The sequence below is a fragment of the Heliangelus exortis genome, chromosome 28, assembly GCF_036169615.1.
Source record: "Heliangelus exortis chromosome 28, bHelExo1.hap1, whole genome shotgun sequence".
Classification (NCBI taxonomy): domain Eukaryota; kingdom Metazoa; phylum Chordata; class Aves; order Apodiformes; family Trochilidae; genus Heliangelus; species Heliangelus exortis.
Window position 1 is genome coordinate 1,306,254 of NC_092449.1, and position 17,807 is coordinate 1,324,060.

A 17,807-nucleotide genomic window follows, 5' to 3' on the forward strand; every position below is an offset into this window, starting at 1 on the left:
ATGTTGAGTAGAGAACACAAACCCTACCTTTAGGGTCGGTTTAGAGGTAATGTGGTTTTTTACACTCAAACCAGGTAGGTCCTAGATGAGGTTTATGGTTTGGAAGGCAGATGTGCTGGTGTGCTTTGTGCTGCACATAACTTGCTGTTTCTGGATTGAGTGTGGCAAAAAATCATGTTCAGACTACCCAAATAGAGTTAAGTCTCCTTTATTTTGGGTAGTAGGAGAATCTCACCTGACAGACAAGCCTGAATAAGATGCATCCTCTTCAAAGTGGTCTTCAGTGGATTGAAAAATCCTTATTCCTTTTTACTGATCAAAGAGATAATATTTTGAAATAGTTTAGTCTGACCTACAGTGGGTTTAAGCAGATAAGATGTTTTTGTTGTCTGTTTGTTTTTTTTTTAAATGATTGCACAAGAAAACAGAAGCAGACCTCTGTAGGCTGGGAAGATGCTTCTGCTCCATATTCTCCATGATACAAGGGAAGTTTGGTGGAGTTTATAGAAGATGAAATGATTCAGAGCTGTGCTATGAGAGTATTTTTAATAATTAAAAAAAAAAAATCTAGCTGGCATTTCATGTAAACACAGACATGTGAATAATCAGTTTATGATGATACAAAATAGGAATCCAGAGCTCTTCTTTGTAATCAATACAGTCAGTGTGCATTCCATAAATTCATTGGATTTTATCCTGCACATTCCTAGGGATATAGACATCTCAGTTACTTCCAGGGATGTGGAAGCTGAGGTGTTTTAGGTGTTCATTCAAACAGAAGTTACTCAGATTTCTTCCTACAAGGCATGGGTACAGGTAGACACTGTCAGTCAGTGACTTGGGCACCTCTGGAGTGTGAAGGTGGAGGTTGCCCAGTGTCCTGCATGGACTGGGCTGCCCAGTTCTAGACACCCCAGTAGAAGACATGACCATGAAGAAGAGCACAAGAGGCCATGGACACAAACAGAAATGGGTGATATTCATTCTGAACATCAGAAAACAGTTTTTTACTCTGAGGGGGGGTCAGACAGTGGAACAGGCTCTCCAGGGAGGGAGTGGATTCTCCACCTTTGGAGGTCCTGGAAACCCAGCTGGACACAGAGCCCTCCACAGCCTGCTGGAGCTGAGCCTGCTTGACTTGGATGAGCTCTGGACATCCCTTTTAGCTTCAATTTTCTGCTTCTGTGACTGTGCCTCTGCTGTCCTTCCTCTTGCTGCACCACTCTTAGTCAATCTCAGTATCTTTTCAATCTGTTTTAAGATGCCAGTGGCCAGGTAAGAAGTTTTTTTTTCTTTCCTATCCAAGCACTGCTTCAGCTGGGAGTTTCCACAGGCCTGATCCTACTAATTAATTTTAAAGCTGTTTTGATTCACAAACTTTGTTAAATAAAAGCTTCTTGTCACACCCTTAAGAAAAGATAGTATCTCAAGCCCATTTTACAGAAACAGGAAACCTGTAATCATGCTGCTATCTATGCAATTACAAGTCAGTGTTCTGAGCTGTATTCTTGTTTGTCCTAACCCTCTGCAGTCATTTATTTAAGCATGACATTTTCTCACTCAACCATTACTCATTCTCATCCTGGAGAAGAAAGCTTCCCCTAGTGAACAGAAGGAATGATCGAGTCCTCTGTTGCTCCATTACCTTGTACCCACAGTGGTGTTTGCCCTCTTCTGAAATCAATTTGCACAAAGTTTGAGAATTAGAGGGCCAAAGGGTTTGTGAGTTATTTCTCATTCTCCATGTAGAGGGTTTTGACTTTTGTGCTCAAAATGAATGCATGTGTACCAGCTGTATACAAGTTAGGTTTCAGTGCCTTCAGCTTGGCTTCTGGCCTGCCTTCACTTATTACATCTGTGCCTTGGGTGCAAGGCATTTTTTTTCTCCAGAAAAAACACACTGTGTTCCTGGAACTGCCTGCTCAGGGATTTCAGAAATGCTGTAATGTGTTCGTGTCATTTACCTGTGTCAGACCTCCAGGAAAGTATTAGGAGGTAGGAAAAGCCCAGAGGATTTTCTGCAATCCCCCATTCAGCAACTGCCTCAGCCATCATGCTTGGTGCTTCCAATTTCTTGGCTTGGAGATTAAATCCAGCAATGACCTCGCTTCTTTGAGGATGGATTTCCCTCTCCTTAGCACCTGCTGGGAAAAATCAAGACAGTGTCATCCTTTTAACCATCAGTTATTCTGTGGATTAGGTGGTGACTGTGGGAAGAGGACATGCAGTAGCTGGGTGGGGCTTGGGAGAGCCCAGGAGGTTGTGGGTGCAGCCTGGGGGAGAAGAAACAGATCAGAGTTGGGTGAAGCAACTCCTGAGTGAACCAGTTAGCCCTGGGAAAGGTGGGGAGATGGGCACTGAGAGAGTAAATGCTTCTTACTCCTGGAATTACTCCTGGAATGCTCTGTCTTGGCCATGTTACTTGAAGCAGATGCTGGGGGAGATGGGTAATCACAGAATTACCTTCAAGAGCATCTGGTCCAAGCGTTCACCTAACACCAAGTCCATAACCCCCTGAGTACCATGATGTCCTGACAAGAGAGGACCTACAAGTCTGGAACCTCTCCCCTTCCTCTGATGTTTCCAGATTGTGCTTGTGGGTCCCATGCACAGCACCCATAACTTGGAGCCTGATTTTACCACCTGTTTGCCTTAACAGAACTTATCCTTGATCATACACCTGCAAGTAGAGGTGTCAGCTTCTCTACTAGTTCTATAATGTTTGAGACTCTTTTCCATAAAAATGAAATTCTTGGAGTCTCATGGTTGTAAAGGAACCACAGCTTCTGTTGAAAATGCTTCTTGCCTTTGTGGTCAGGAAACTGTGGAAACTGAAGTGTCTTGAGGGATGGTAAAGCAGAAAGTTGGAAAACAAAATTTCCAGCCAATTTAATCACCTGATTTTGGACTTGACAGGTGATTTTTGTGTATTGGGGAACTGGAAGCCAGTGCCAGTGAATTTGAATCCATATTGCACTAGAGGAGGATTTTAGTCAGAGAGATGAGGTCTCCTCTTGGGAGGGTCATGGTAGTACATGTGTCCTGTGTTGTACACAGAAAGGGATGCCCCTGATCTGCAGCAAACAGATACCTGAACTCAGAACCAGAAGATAGAACCCTTTTATTTTGTATTTTACTTTGAAATGGGTCTTTCTGAAATACATTTTGCAGGGGACTTCCACTGTTGATCAAGGTTCAGGAGCTTCCCATTAGGTCCCATAGGCAAGGGGTTTGTGCAAAGATGAGATGAGCTGTGTTTAACTGGAAATTAATGTGAACCAGCTTGACCCAGTTTGGACACTGCAGTGTCTTGAGATCTTGTATCAAACAGAAGAATCGGTTCAACTGATCTGAAGTTTTTGCCCTGTAGACACAGGAGCCCAGGAATATCCATCCCTCTGCCAGAGGAACCTGTGAGGCTAAAAGGGTGAAGTTTAAAGAGCTGAAGTTCTGGTTGCTGCTGTCACTGATTCTGCATTTCTTAGTACTAGAAGACACTTGCCAAGTGGCTCCCCCTGTAAATTCAAAAATATTTGTGGTTAAAAAACCCCACCCCAACCACCCCCCAGAGGGAAATTATTTCTTGTGTCTCACACTGCCTCTGAAAGCCTCTGCAGAAGGAGTGTAGCCCACTCTTGCAAGGTGATTGGTTTAATGAACTCATAATTAATCCATTTAGTTTCACCTTCAGGAGGTTTTGCATAAGTCAGTTTGTTCTTTGGTGATTACTGAATTAAAATGCCTTAATGTGAACTTTCCTGTGTACACTGAAGTGAGAGAAGCTCCCTGATAAAGAAGGGAATCAGAATCATCTCACTGCCTGTACCTTGCCCTACCTGGTTGTGGAGAATCAGTTCAGCCTTCTGCTGTTCTCCTGATGAATTGCCATGATGAGACCATCCCTGCAACTGAGCTGATGGATCTGGGATGCTGCAGTCAGTCCCAGCAGCATCCTCTGAGGGCTGTGCTTGGAAAAAGTTTTAACTGAAAATTGAGTCAGAGCACGGATCCAATATGTAGAAATGTGCCTTGGGAAGAACAGCAGGCCTTGGTTTCACAATGAAGTTCATAAAAGTAGGATTGGTTCCATAATTCATGGTTAATCTCAAAACCTCAACAACAAAGCAATTGCAACTTTGGTTAATTACAGCCTGTCCTCAGAACTGCAAATGGCTTCTCTCTGATAAGGTTGGGGTTTTATGCTCTGACCATAACAAACCAGCAGGAAAGAGAGAGGAAGCAGGGATCAAACAAATTTAAGAAATCAGTCAGGATACTTTAAATTGTTTTTCCAGAAAAGAACACTTTTTGGCAAACTGCCCTTGACACCTGCCAGAAACATTCACTTTCCTTTTAATGTGTCTGGAAAAATTCAGACCTTTCAGTTCCCAATGTGGGCTGGTTAGAAGCTGCGAGGAGCAGCAATGGGATTTGATTACATCTTCCTCTGCAGAGGAGTTTGTATGAAATTACTTAAATTTTAAAAAGAAAGATCAGGTAGTAAGGAACTGCTTAATATAAGAACCAAGACCTAGGGAAGAGCTTAAGGTAAATGTTTTCTCAATCTCAGTATAGTCACAGATTATTTCTGGCTCCAACCCGAACACAGATGTCATTGAAACAGTCATTGTTCTTAGCTCAGGTTCTCTGAAAATATCCCTTTGATATTAAACAAACTATAAGATAACATTGAAATATTTAAGAGCAGTCAGAGCTAAAACCCAAAATTCCAAGTGATGGTTGTGGCTGTATTGCTCTGCCACCCAGCAGTCTGCTGTTTGCTGCAGTTTCAGGATGCTGCTGAATTTCACTGAAACTCATCAACATTTACATCCGGCTGTTTTGGAAACCACCCTTACCCATGGGCCTTATCTCATGGTAGAAACTTAGGTTTTTGACTGGCCTTGGGACATCTTTGGGTGTTCCTGTTACCAGTGGTGCCAGAGAAGTTTCACAAGTTTCAGAAGAGATGATGAAAAATAACAACTGATACACATGCAAAAGAAAGGTGAAAATCAATTGTTACATGAGTGATAAAAATGTGGAACCATCCTGTGGTTTATTTCTTAACGTAATAGAAATTACAACATTCCTTAGGTAGGTGGTTCTTAGTTAGATGGTTCTTTTGTAGTTTGTTTTTTTTTTTAAATACCAGTTAATTTAATTGAGAAATGAGTTATTGGAAAGAAAAGAAAAAAAAAAAAAAAAAAAAAAGACAACTTCCAAAAGACCCTTCTGGAAGGATGCTTGATCTAGAATAGTTGCTAAGCATATGCTCATACAGAGTATAGGTTTCTGGCTATGGCAACCACACCATACATACACAGTCATAAATATATGCCACATTATTTTCAAGTAAAACAACTATAAATGTACATAGTGCAGTAGCTTCCACAGTTTGGCTTTTTTTGCTGAAAATTTTTAAAGAAAGGGGGGGAAAAAAATAACAAAAAATAAAAAAAAGAAATCTTGTTCCATGCTTGAATCATTAAGGATAACTGCTCAGAGGAGCAGAACCAAGCAGAACAGGAGCTTCCTCTGCATGGTATCCATCAGCTTATAACCACCCTCAACACCAGTCACAGTTTACAGCCCAGGAGGTGTTCATGGAAGCTCTTAGCATCTTAAGCAAACAACTTTTAGTCCAAAATGCAGGGGTAAGGTTGTCCAGAGGTTTTGCATGTCCACTGTCTGCAGCAGTGCTGAAAAGTGAAAAGTCTGCCTTCTTTCCAATGAGACTGACTGCATGCCAGTGTGTAACAGGCAGTGCTTAATAAGGAACAACTAATTATTCAGAAATTCAAGGAGAATGCAGTTAATTTGGGCCTTTTTTAAAAGCTGTGTTTGCCAAGTTTCCTGTTTGTGTAGTGCCCATGCAGGAGCTCAGCTCACACCATTGCTGAAGCTGTTTTCTGTTGCCCATACAGATCAGAGTGTTTGTAGTGAAGGGTGAGAATTTTTGAGCACAGCAATTCAATGCCTGCTTTTGTCACTTCTTGATTACTTTTTTCTATTTATGCAGATTTTTTTTTCCTTGCACTGGGAAAAACTGAAGATGCTCAGCTAACTGTGAGCATCCATTCCTCATGGCAAGGTTTCTAGTTGCTGTGTCCTGACTTTACAGCTGATGTTTGACTTGCAATAGGAAAAATGGAAGTAAGTTACTCCAGTAAAGATGAAGTGGTGTTCTGCTTCAGCAGCCCACTTCTGTGTTAACATCTGGTGGAGCCTCCCTCTTGATCCCAAGCCATATCCTTAGTTCAAGTAGATGCCAGGTATGTCCTAGATAGAGCAATGAGCAACATTTATGCCTTGTCATCAATGTGGTGCTTTGCATAAGCTGCAAGCAAGCCAAAGACCAAGGACAAACATCACAGCTGTGTCTGGAAGCCTGGGCTCCATGCCATAATCCTGGGCAGAAGCACAGCATATTCAGAAGTTAAAGCAGGATGTAGCATTTCCCAACCTCACAGAATTTTGGATATTAAAGTACAGAGAATACATGTCCTGATACTTCTGCTCTAAGTTTAGGGGGTTTTCTTCTTAGTTTCTTTTTCTGTCTTATCTGCTTGACACAATGCTTGTGCATAGGTTCCAAATGTGAAAGGCAGCTCTTATGTACTACATCATGTTTTAACTGTGCTGCAATATCAGAAGTCATGGTTGTGTTTTTGGCTGAACCTTTGTCTATTATTTTGCAGAGCCATAGCCCTGCCCCTCAGTAGCAAACTGGGTGTGAGAGATAAGCAGAGACCAAAAGCTCAGCCCAACCCTGTGCTGGAAACGTTCTACACTACACGTTGCAAAAACCCTGAAGAGGCAAGTCCTTTATTCCTTTGCTTTCCTCTCAATTTAGCCATTTTTTCTTTAGTCAAATAAAATCACATTTAAAATGCTGAAGCTATTTGAAAGCTGTAGCACTGGCCACTTGTCACCAGCCAGCTGCAAGGGTCATTCTAGAGGTGGCATCAGCTTCTGAACACTTGGCAGTAGCAGCTTTCTATAGGCAGCATTAAAAAAATTGAAATCTCAGATTTCTATGGACAGGAAACTGTTAGGAAATAATGACAACTCCTATTGCCTCTTGTATTTGCCTTATACATGGCAAAAACTGAAACACAGGAGGCTCTTCCACAATATGCAGCAGTTGGAGAACATAAATCAGTCTCATTTGTCTCCACCACAAGAACAGAAGTCAGTAAGTTTGGGAGGAAGCACATAATGAAAATTGGTGTTGGACAGACTTTTGTACCTGCTTAGGCTGTGTAAGTCACCCTCAGGTGATACCATTAAGGTAAATGCATTCCATGAAGAACTAACTATTGCTTTACTTAAAAAATAAGGCTATCCGGGGTGACACTTTCAGAAGGAATATAAAACATGACAATTGCAAATTGTCTGTGGGTAATTTATTGAAAAATTATCCCTAACAGGTTTCTCACAAGAGAAGAATATCCGGTAGGAAAATGGTGTTGCCTCTGCTCATGCCATGTGTCAGGTTGTTGGCTGATACTGCACTGGAATGCTGAAAGGCATGAGAAGACTCAGTGTGAAACTTTTCAAACTACTTAAACTGCAGTAAATATCTTTTGGAATGGCAGATTTAAGGGACTCAGAGCCTGAAGACAGGGTGAGGAAGTGACAGCAGATTGAGTCTCCTCAAGGAGAGGAGACCAGAGCTTTTTAGTCAAAACTGGAAAAGTTCAAATAAAAAATATAAAGTTTCAACATTTACTATGAATAACCATCTGCTTATGGGGGGAATAGAAAGATTTTCTGCCATCTGAGGTCTTTACAGTGCAAACACACAGCTTTCTGAAGGATGTCTTCGCCCCAGCAGCTATGGGCTTGCCAGGAGCCTCCAGTTGGGCTGAACCTCTTCTGACCCTGAACCTCTTCTCTTCTGAACCTGGCTCTGAATTTGATGCCTCACCTCTTTTCCAGGGGCAGCTGATGAGTTTGGCCAAGCAGTGTGATCTGCCAGTGAGGAAGGTGGAGAGGTGGTTCCGGCGCCGGAGGAACACGGACAGACCCAGCCTGTCCAAGAAGTTTTGTGAGGCCTGGTGAGTGGGGGCACAGGCCATGAGCAGCAAGGTTTTCAGTGGAGCTGAGCTCCCGAGGCAGCTCCCTCCCTGCCTCCTCCTTGCTCTCCATCCCACACAGAGAGAACGTTGCATCTCCCCGGCCCCACCTGGTGGTTCTGCAGCTCTCTGCTGCTTCTCTGGTACTGAAACCTTCTTTGCTTTCCCCCTGGGTTTTCATTCCCAAGTCTTCTTTTACTCCTGTTTCACCTTTATTCCTTGTAGGGTTTGTGTTTCTGCCTTTGTAAGACTGGCATTCTGCTTTGAAACACAATTGTACCTGAAAAACTCCCTATGTTTTGCATAATTTTTTTTTCTTCTTCTTGCTACTTTGCCACTGTTTTGGTGTCTCCAAAATAGTCCCCATGACTTCCCTTTGCCTCACTGCAAATCAGTTTCTTCTGCTGCATCTTTTTCTGTAATTGGTCTGCATGCTGCTGCTGTCCCAGGCAGGGATCCAGGTTGTATTCTGCTGTCAGGTGACCTCAGCATCCTGAAAATCAAAAACCTGCACCCATTTATAATGGCAGAAAAAAGGGCCTGTGTGAAAGCCTGTGTTTTCCAAAGAGCAAAACTCTTCTTGAAAATAGTTGTGCCAAAAGCCTCAATATTTTGTGGAAATAAGTCTCACATCAGCCAGTTCTGTGAATGTGAGTCCTGGCTTCCCACAGAAAAGGACAATTCTCCAAGGCTTGGTTGAAATGCCTTTCATGTGAGTGGATGCTGGGGTATTCATGTAAGGAAGTCCCAGGAAATCCACAGAGATGAACAAAATTATTTAAATACCTGGAGTGCTCTTCATCTGCCTAAAAGTGTGTCTCAACTTTGAGCTAAGCACATCATGCTCCATCTAGTGCTCAACCCCTAATTCAAAACCTCTGCCTGAACCAACTGAGAAAGAAAAAACAGTTGTGTAATATTTATAATAATATTCCAGATAGTTGCAGTTAGAAATATGTACAAATCTGGGGTCAGGGAGTTGTAAAGCAGCCATGCTTAACCTGCTTCCATCAAGATGAGATTTTTCTCCCTGCACTCAGCTGACTTGCAGTAAATAGTAACAGTAAATACTAAACAGTAAATTCTTTTCTGATTCAGTTCACTGAGGGTATTGTGCTCAGTGCCTCTGTCACTATTTGTAGTCTTCAGAAAGGCCATTTTTCTGATGTGATGTAGTAGCTTTGTACAGTTCCTGTCTGTCTTGGAACTCCTGGGAGTTTTCACTGACAGGTGGAATCTCTCCCAAATTTTAATTACTTCTCATTGGTTATGGAGATTCTTGGAAATTTGGGGGCTGGTTTAGATGGTTTTACTCCTTTGAAGATTTCCCGTATATCATGAATGAACAACTTTTTTATTCTGTTGGAGTGAGATTCCTTTCGTCCCTTAAAATACATGTGTGTGTGCTCAGTGTGAGCTGTTCTGTCCACTGACCACGGCCTATGTTACATATTACAGAATTCATGTGTTAAATTACAAATCTTCACATGGAATTGATGGGGGAAGGTTGCTAAGGGTAAGTCATTACCAGCTCCTGACTGAGGTCACACGAGGCAGTAATTACTTTTTTACATGATAATGAATTCAACCTGCCTGATCTCCAAAAGCCCTGTAAAGGGATTGGCATTGTTTGACTTTCACAAATGCTTTGGGATGATAACAGGAGTGATTTGGTTAGCAGGACTCTTATTTTTTCTCTGTATCCTTGCCTCTCTATCCTTTTCTCTATATTTTTTCTCTGTATCCTTGCCTTAACAGTGTCATTCTTTGAGTGAGTGTGACTGGTGCACAGAATTGCACTTTGTTGGTCAGTGAATGGCATTCTAACCTATTTTGGTTTGTTTGTTTGCAGCTGGAGGTTTACATTTTACATCACTTCTTTCTGCACTGGACTTGCTGTCCTCTACGACGTGAGTACCCAAGCAGTGCCACCCCCTGTTCCACCCAGCCAGTGTCTGCAGGAATGGCAGATTTGGACACACAAGTCCTTTCAGACCTTCTTAGAAAGGTTTTCCCACCAGCTCAGGGTGTATCCTCTGCCAGAGCACAAGCACATTGGACCATGCTTATTTTTCAAGCTCTAGCTCAAAGCCAAGGGGTTTCCTCTTCTAATGGCAAAGCAGAAAACAATTGTGTAAAAACACAGTTCTGTGGAGTAAAGATGAAACTTCCTTGGGATGGAAGCTGCATCCTGTTTGTGTTGTATCCAATACCTGCTTAAGCTCAGGCTTCCTTATGGAGCATAGAGTGCAATTTAAGGATTTTATTTATTAACTTACTTTTCCTTACCCAAGGTGTGGCTGGTTCAGGCTCATGGTTCTACTTTTTCTCTGAGCTGATAAATAATGGGTTCTCTTGGTATGAATTAAACTGCCTTGACAGGCAGAAGAAGGAACAGAAGCCATGCCTGTGCTCTGATCACTGAGCTGTGTTTAAATTGGGATTAGGGGCACCAGTCACCCTCTGACTGGGATTCAGAGGTTCCCCTGACTCTTCTGTTGAATCCAGCTCCTCAAGTGAGCTTTGCAGAAGTCTCAGTGGCACCTGAGTGGTTCAGTAATAGAAAATGTGCAGATCCCAAAACAGCAGGCTCACTATTTTAACAAGTGAAGAACATTTGAACTAATATTCTGTCTTGAAAGTCAGCATAAGGTACCCAGGGAGTATGAGGACTACAGGACAAGCAGTGAAGGTTTTTCAGTCTCAGGTGCAGTGTTTTGGGGATCTATACAGCAAAATACAAGGCTATTTGTTGAAGCCAGCTATGAAAGTTTGGCATGGGTGAGCTGCTGTTGTTAAAATATTTTAATATATCCATCAAAACATCACCCACCAGCCCCTAAAGTTGTAGAAGGCTGCAAGAAGTTGGTAGAAATCCTATCTGAGCTGTTTTATTTGGACCTGGGCTAAATAGAATGTGAAATTTCAGCTCAGTAGCCACAAAGTGGCCGTGTCACAAGCAACTGTGAATTCTTGTAGCAGAAATCTCTTGGCAACACAACAAAGTCTGTAGTAGTAACAAACTGAAGAACTATATCAGTTGATAAGAGAAGAATTCCTCTGGCATTCTCGCATTCATGTTGTGCTTTATTTGCAGAAACCTTGGCTTTGGGACCACAGAGAGTGCTGGACAGGGTATCCACAACAGGTGAGTATTGCAAGAGAGAAAACTGCTGGATAAATCATCTCTTGTCTTGGATATCTTTTGAAAATCAGGTTATATTAGTGACAAAAGAGAGGGCACTGAATTAAATTCAGTCTCACAAGCCCTAAGAATTGAAAGCCAGATCCTGGTCACCAAGGAACATCTTTGTGTCTGGTTTAATCTGAACACAACAGAGGATGAGCCAGGAAAGCAGGACAAAACTGCAGAAATAAAGGGAAGGTGAGAGTTCTGACCAGGTGAGCCAAGAAACTGAAAAGTAGGAATGGTATTTATGTTGTTGTTGTCCTCGTGCTCCCCTAGGAATTTGTCTCCCAGTGGAACTGGCAGTATAACCAGTAGCCATACAGCATCATTCCCATTAAGTTCAGAGGATGCTCTCTTAGAGTTTTACAATGTATATCCTGAGTTTTTTCACAACACTGTGAGAAGCCCTCCCATGGGTTGGAAAGCATACACCCCTTCTAAACCCAGCCCAGAATAACCTCAGTGAAGGTTGCTGGTTAGGCACAAAATCTGGGCCTTCTTCATCAACACATGGAGCAAAGAGAGCAACCAAAAGCCAGGTAGTTTTTTGCCCAGCTTTCTCCCTTGCTGTTCTTTCTTGTAACTTGAGAAGTTGTCAGAGTTATAATGGGGCTTCACCCACTGGACACAGGAGGCATTTTCTGCTCTGCCTTTCCCCTTGTGTTTCTCTGTGCTCTGAATTCTCCAGAGAAGATGACTGTTGCCTGTTCTATAGCAGGAGCCTTCCTGTATCACAGTTCTGTGGATGCCAGAGCAGTCACAGTAAAGAGAGCTTAATTTTGTTAAGTGAAAAATCTGATTCCAGCTTTGGAAGAGGTTCCTCTGTCTTATGAGAGCAGCTGGTAAGTGTTTCTAGGAGGATGATGGTAATCTCTTGGAGTATCATCTAGGGACTTAGCATGCACAGGATTTTACAGTACTAGAATCTCCTGGGTAGGAAATAAAATCATTAATTGAAGAGGAGGATGAAGGAAACTTGATCCCATCCCACTGCCAAGGTGAAGACTGCCTGTGGGCTTTTGGGTCTGGCAGTCACAGTTAGAGCAAGACCCTGGGACTGTACATCATCCTGCAAACCCATAAAGGGGAATGTAATGCACAATCTTTGTGTGAGCCACATAATGGAACAAAGGGATAAAGAATTTATAACATTCAAGCGGAGTTGAATGTCAAAAAAATCCAGAAATTTTAGGCAACAAAGCTGTAGTTCAGTGTAAAAGTCAAACCCTACAAACAGGTGATGCTTGAGTAGGGATGTAAGACTAAAATGATAATATTAGGTCCGTGTGTCCTGTTCTGTATCTTTGGAATATGTGTCTCTTCAAAAGCAACCCAAGCCAGACTAGCAACGCAGTGTGGAAGGTTGAGCACCAGTTCCTCACCAAGCCTCAGTCTCTGTCCTCAACTGGTCAGGAGGGGTGAAAAATATGAGTGGAGATAAGGACAGGGAGATCGTGCACCAATTACTATCACAGGCCAACCAGACTTGTCTTAGGGAACTGAATTTGATTAATGGCCAGTCAGATCAGAATAGAATAATGAGAAATAAGAACAGATCTAGAAACACCTTACCCCACCCCTCCCTTCTCAGGCTCAACTTCACTCCTGACTTCTCCACCACCTCCCCCAGGCAGTGCAGGGGGATGGGAACAGGTAAAGAAAACTCAAATAAATTAGTATTTAGGAGCACCATACTCCACGATTCTTTACAAAGCCCCTTTAGCCATAGTAAAAAAAATGTTGTCAAATTATTTCAGGTTTAAGGAGGCCATGTACTGCCATGACAGCGAAAAGTTGTTAAATAGCACATACCTTGCTGAGTGGATCTAAGCTTTTATTTTTCCAGTTGTAAAACCCCTGAAAAATGACCCAGAAGAATTCAGATTACTGTTCACACTGGGTTTGCACTTTCCTCCCATTAGTTTGATTAAACTGAAAGATCTGTGATAGAGTACAAGGTGTCTGAAGCATCCTAAAAAGGAAATTATTTATTCAGCTCCTGCTTATCTATTTCACCAGAGTGAAATGGCTTACATAGTTTTTAAAGCTCTGTATGGACTGCTCAGGAACTTGCAGCACACTAAATAAATCCTAAAAACATTCAGGATCTTCCTGGTGGTTCCCTAGAGGTCCCTATGGTGAAATAAAGTGGAATTTCACCAGGTAGTTGTTTTTGTCTCAGCACAGACAGTAATTATCAGTACACAGATAGTACACAGTTAGTAACTATGTTGTTTAGTTGAAGTGTTTCCCCCAGAAGCTGCAAGAAGCAATTTTGTTGGTTTGGTTGTCTGATACTCTTTTGGCAAGGAAGGAGCCTTCCATCCCTTGCTCTCCTTTATCTGATGGGTCTCACCCTCTCTCTCACAGCCTCTCCAACCCTCTGTGTTCTGGTACTACCTGCTGGAGCTCTCCTTCTACTGGTCCCTGGTCTTCACTCTGCCCTTCGATGTGAAGAGGAAGGTGAGTGGCAGCCTTATGGAAGAAGCAAGCATGGACAGGTCCCAAGCTGGACACCCAGGAGAGTCATCTCCAAGAGCACATGTATAGTGCTACTCTGAGGTTTTGGGGGCACTCTGCCCTTGGCTTATTCCTGGGAATTTCCAGTCCCAGTCCCTGGCTTCCCTCTTCTCTGAGAAGCAGAGAACACAAACCCCATCACAGAAAAGTGCAAACTACAGCATTATGTAGTTTTGTATTTATGTATTTATGTATTTTATTCTGACCTCTCCCCTTTCTGATCAGGACTTCAAGGAGCAGATAGTCCATCATGCTGCAACCATCTTCCTGATCAGTTTCTCATACTGTGCCAATTACATCCGCATTGGGACCCTGGTGATGGTGATTCATGATGCTTCTGATTGCTTCCTAGAGGTGAGCTCCACAACCTTCCTACCCAGCAAAGCCTTATGAGTGCTTTAGCCAAAAGATCTCATTTGATGTAGCACAGTATGAGCCAAGCATTCTGGTGTTTCACAGCCAGCTCAGTGCTGCTCTCCTGACCAAGCCTGGGGTGCCCTGCAGAGAGCCAGGAGGAGGCATGGGTACCTGCATGCAGTTTGTGTCAGATCTCACTCATTGATCTCCTGGAGCATGTGCAGATGCACTGTCTTGGCCTGCTGTTTTATTGTTCTTTCTCCTTCCAGCCAACTAAGATATTCAATTACATGAAGTGGAAAAAAACTTGTGACAGCCTCTTTATGGTCTTCTCAGCTGTTTTCCTCATCAGCCGCCTGATCATTTTCCCCTACACGTGAGTCTGCTGCACTCAAGGGAGATGGAAAAGTTGCCTTCTGAGAGACAGGATATTTCACCTGGGTGCTGAATCTTTTGCTGCAGCCTTTGCTTTTCCATCCTGGAGCTTTTGTCCCTGCCCTTTGCATGGGCTGCAGTGCCACGTGGCTGTTGCACCTGCCTTGGAGTTCACAGAGTAGGCTTCAGGTCTTGAGCTGTTCTGCAGAGGAGGGGTCCTTGGCTGTGGGTCTGTCCTGCTTGTTTCTGCTGGGGAACTGAGCTGTCCCACAGGAGGTTAAATATAAGAAGGAGCTGACCAACTTAAAACATCCTCTTTGAGCTTCCTGGGGCTTAATTACAGCCCTACTAACGACAGGCTTCCCCTCAACTGCAATTTTCTCTCTCCTGCAGGGTGCTCTATAACACCTACTATTACTCCATGGAGATATTCCAGCCCTTCTTTGGATACTACTTTGTGAATACACTCCTGACAATTCTGCAGCTGCTCCATGTCTTCTGGTCCTGCCTCATTATTCATATGGTCTACAAGTTCATCCTCCAGGGCACGGTATGGATCAGTTTGTACATCCCCTGTACATCACCTGGGGAGGGAGGGTCCACCTGGACTCCTTGGGAGCAAAAAGGGTTCATTTGGGCTGGATTCCTTCTTCCCTTGTGAAATGGTACATGTACACTCCTAACAGTGAGGTGAAAGCAACACCCAATATTAACAGGTAAAGTTGACCAAATTATCACATTGTTTCTTCCTTGTCTTCATTTTAAGGTAATGAATTAAATATTTATAAAAGTGGATTACTGATCTCCTTGTCAGTAGCAGGAGGAAAAAAACTGAACATAAAATGATGCAGAGTTGTGTCCCTTTGGGCTGAGCTGTTGGTTTGTTAGAAAAATGTTGTTTTCAGACTGTCCAAAGCTGTGAGCTCAGCCTGCAGGCCAAGTGTGGTCAGAAGCTATGTCCTAATCCCTTTGGAAAATAGGAAAGGACTTGATTAACTGCTTCCCCCAATCTTTCTCCCAGATGCTGATTCCCAAGGGAGAATCTCCTCACTTTTAAAACGTTGTCCTCAGTTCTGGGCATCTGGGGTTTGTTGCTGCTTCTTAACTTTTCCAGGAATTCTTAATGGTTACAAAGGTGGCAGCTAGAATTCCACTGAGACTGATACTAAACAGAGGGAGAGAATCTGTTTCCAAGGGTGATGGAAAGGGCAGAGCCCAGAACTGAGTGGCTGAAGTAGCAGGTGAATATTGAGCCTGTGGCTCAGCTACTGCTGCTTCTTGTACAGACTCCTGTGTTTGTATTGTTTCTCATTTGCTTTTTTCTGTAGATGGAAAAGGACATGAGGAGTGACACGGAAGAAAGTGACAAGGATGAAGAAAGAGAAAAGATTAGGGAAAAGGAGAAAAATGGGATCACGTATTTTAGCAACGTCACAAGCAACAATTACATCCAGAGGAATGTCTCTGAGCCACTCAGCAGCAGAACCCATCTCAGTAATGGCCATGTCAAGGACAGATAGCTACTCTTACCCTCCTCCTGATCTGGTCTGTAATGAGTCCAGTCTTTTGTCTTTAGAACCAGTTTTGCTTGTTATGTAGATAAAATGAAGTGCAATTGCAGTATCAGCTTCCTATCAACAGAAGTGTTTATAGTCAGTGATGTCTGAAGGAAGATTTTGGTCTTTCTTCAGTAAAAGCTTACTATAGGATGTAGTCTTGAAGCAGATAGAAAGGGATCAAAGCAGTTTGACTTGTATTAGACTGTACTATAGTTGTTAAATGTGTTAATCTTGAAAAATGCTGGCAATGTCAAGTCTTAAACACCTAATGTAGCAATCCATGTAGCCTTTGGTCAGCCTCTGGAGGCCCTGACCCATTACCACTAATGATTATGGCTAACAAGAAAGTGTGAGACTCTAAATTTTAGTAGGGGACACCTGTTGAAGAATACAGGAGCCCCATAGACACTCAGAAAATTAAAATTAAGCATAGTGGAATGAAAACTTTGGAAAGACATGGGAGAAAACATTTTTATCTCAAAGGAAATGCTGCTGGGTGCCATATGAGCAGTTTTGTAACGATGTGGATCTCAGTGCCTTTTGTTGTCAACATTATTGCCACAAAGGTGGGAACTTGAAAGCCCAGACTGCAGAGAGTACCCACTCAAATCATAGCTGGAGGAGCTGGAAAATCCTGGCAGCTGTGTCAGGTAATTCTTTAAGAACATCTTGGAAGGAAACAGTCAGAAGAAGGGAGGTGACAAGAAACCAGATTAATCTAGAGGACAACACTGATTAATAGCTCATGTTTTCCCCTGGTATGATTGGCACAGTGGGAGATGTTTACAGAGTCAGCTTGTCACAAAAGGGAATCCATTTCCCCAGTCCTCAGAGGAAAAAGGATCCAGAGAAGATCTGCTGAACGTTATGGAATAATCCTCTAATGTGGCCTTCTAACTCTAGGGCTTCTGCCTGCTTGTAGCAAGAGTGGAAAGTTTAAAACACTGGTCCATGAAGTCATGATGCAGTTCTGATCCAGTTTGTTTAGATGTCCTGTAACTTATATCCTGTGGAGTCTTAGACTTTGGACTCTGTAAATCCTTAAAAGCATTAAATTAGTGACATGAGTTGTGTTTTATAGATAGATTAATCTGTTAAAACAAAGCATTGACAGATTGACTGTAATGAGTGTAGGGACTGCCAAGGCCATGCAGACACTTCCCTGTTTGTGCCCAGTAAGGGCCAATCCTAATTTTGGGGGAGGACATGGACCAAGGAAATGCCTGATTTGAGGAGGTGGTGCACATGTTTATATTAAAGTCAAGTGACAGCATAGAAGGACAGAAGGGTTTTGGAGGATTCCACTCAGTTCACCACAGATGTGACTGAGAGAGCTTTGACCTGAGCTTTTGTGTGCTCATCTTAGGATCAAAATACATTGGATAATTGCAGAGGGGAAAAAGTACACACAGCACAGGTGATTCCCAGGCAGCAACACACTTTGGGAGGAGAGCATCTGCTCCTGCATAGTCACTTAAATTTGAATTTGCTGAAGATAGTCTCTGAAACCTTCAGCTCATTTGGAGTTCTAAGTACATGTTCTGCAAGCTGTCACATTTCTTTAATCTGAGTGTGCAATCTTGCCACTCCTCTGCAGGTGATGTGTTCAGGAGGGATGGTTATGTATCATTTTGTACTACTGAATGTAAATGTTCTTTATAAATTACTTTTGAAGGGTTTGATTGTCTGGCCTCTTTTCTACTTACTGAACTAGCAGGAGGTGCC

The 17,807-nt window shown here is 42.7% G+C and overlaps 1 protein-coding gene across 1 annotated transcript in view; it reads left to right on the forward strand.

The window, feature by feature from the left end:
- Positions 1 to 17,761, forward strand: part of LOC139788066 (ceramide synthase 4-like) — a 35,732-nt gene extending 17,971 nt beyond the window's left edge. Inside the window, exons 4-12 of the mRNA XM_071727623.1 lie at positions 6,702 to 6,819; positions 7,945 to 8,063; positions 9,934 to 9,991; positions 11,179 to 11,229; positions 13,642 to 13,734; positions 14,017 to 14,145; positions 14,418 to 14,524; positions 14,917 to 15,073; positions 15,852 to 17,761. Coding sequence (XP_071583724.1) covers positions 6,702 to 6,819; positions 7,945 to 8,063; positions 9,934 to 9,991; positions 11,179 to 11,229; positions 13,642 to 13,734; positions 14,017 to 14,145; positions 14,418 to 14,524; positions 14,917 to 15,073; positions 15,852 to 16,043 — 1,024 coding nt within the window. The 3' untranslated portion in view covers positions 16,044 to 17,761. The remainder of the gene's footprint in view (positions 1 to 6,701; positions 6,820 to 7,944; positions 8,064 to 9,933; positions 9,992 to 11,178; positions 11,230 to 13,641; positions 13,735 to 14,016; positions 14,146 to 14,417; positions 14,525 to 14,916; positions 15,074 to 15,851) is intronic.
- Positions 17,762 to 17,807: the final 46 nt, after the last annotated feature.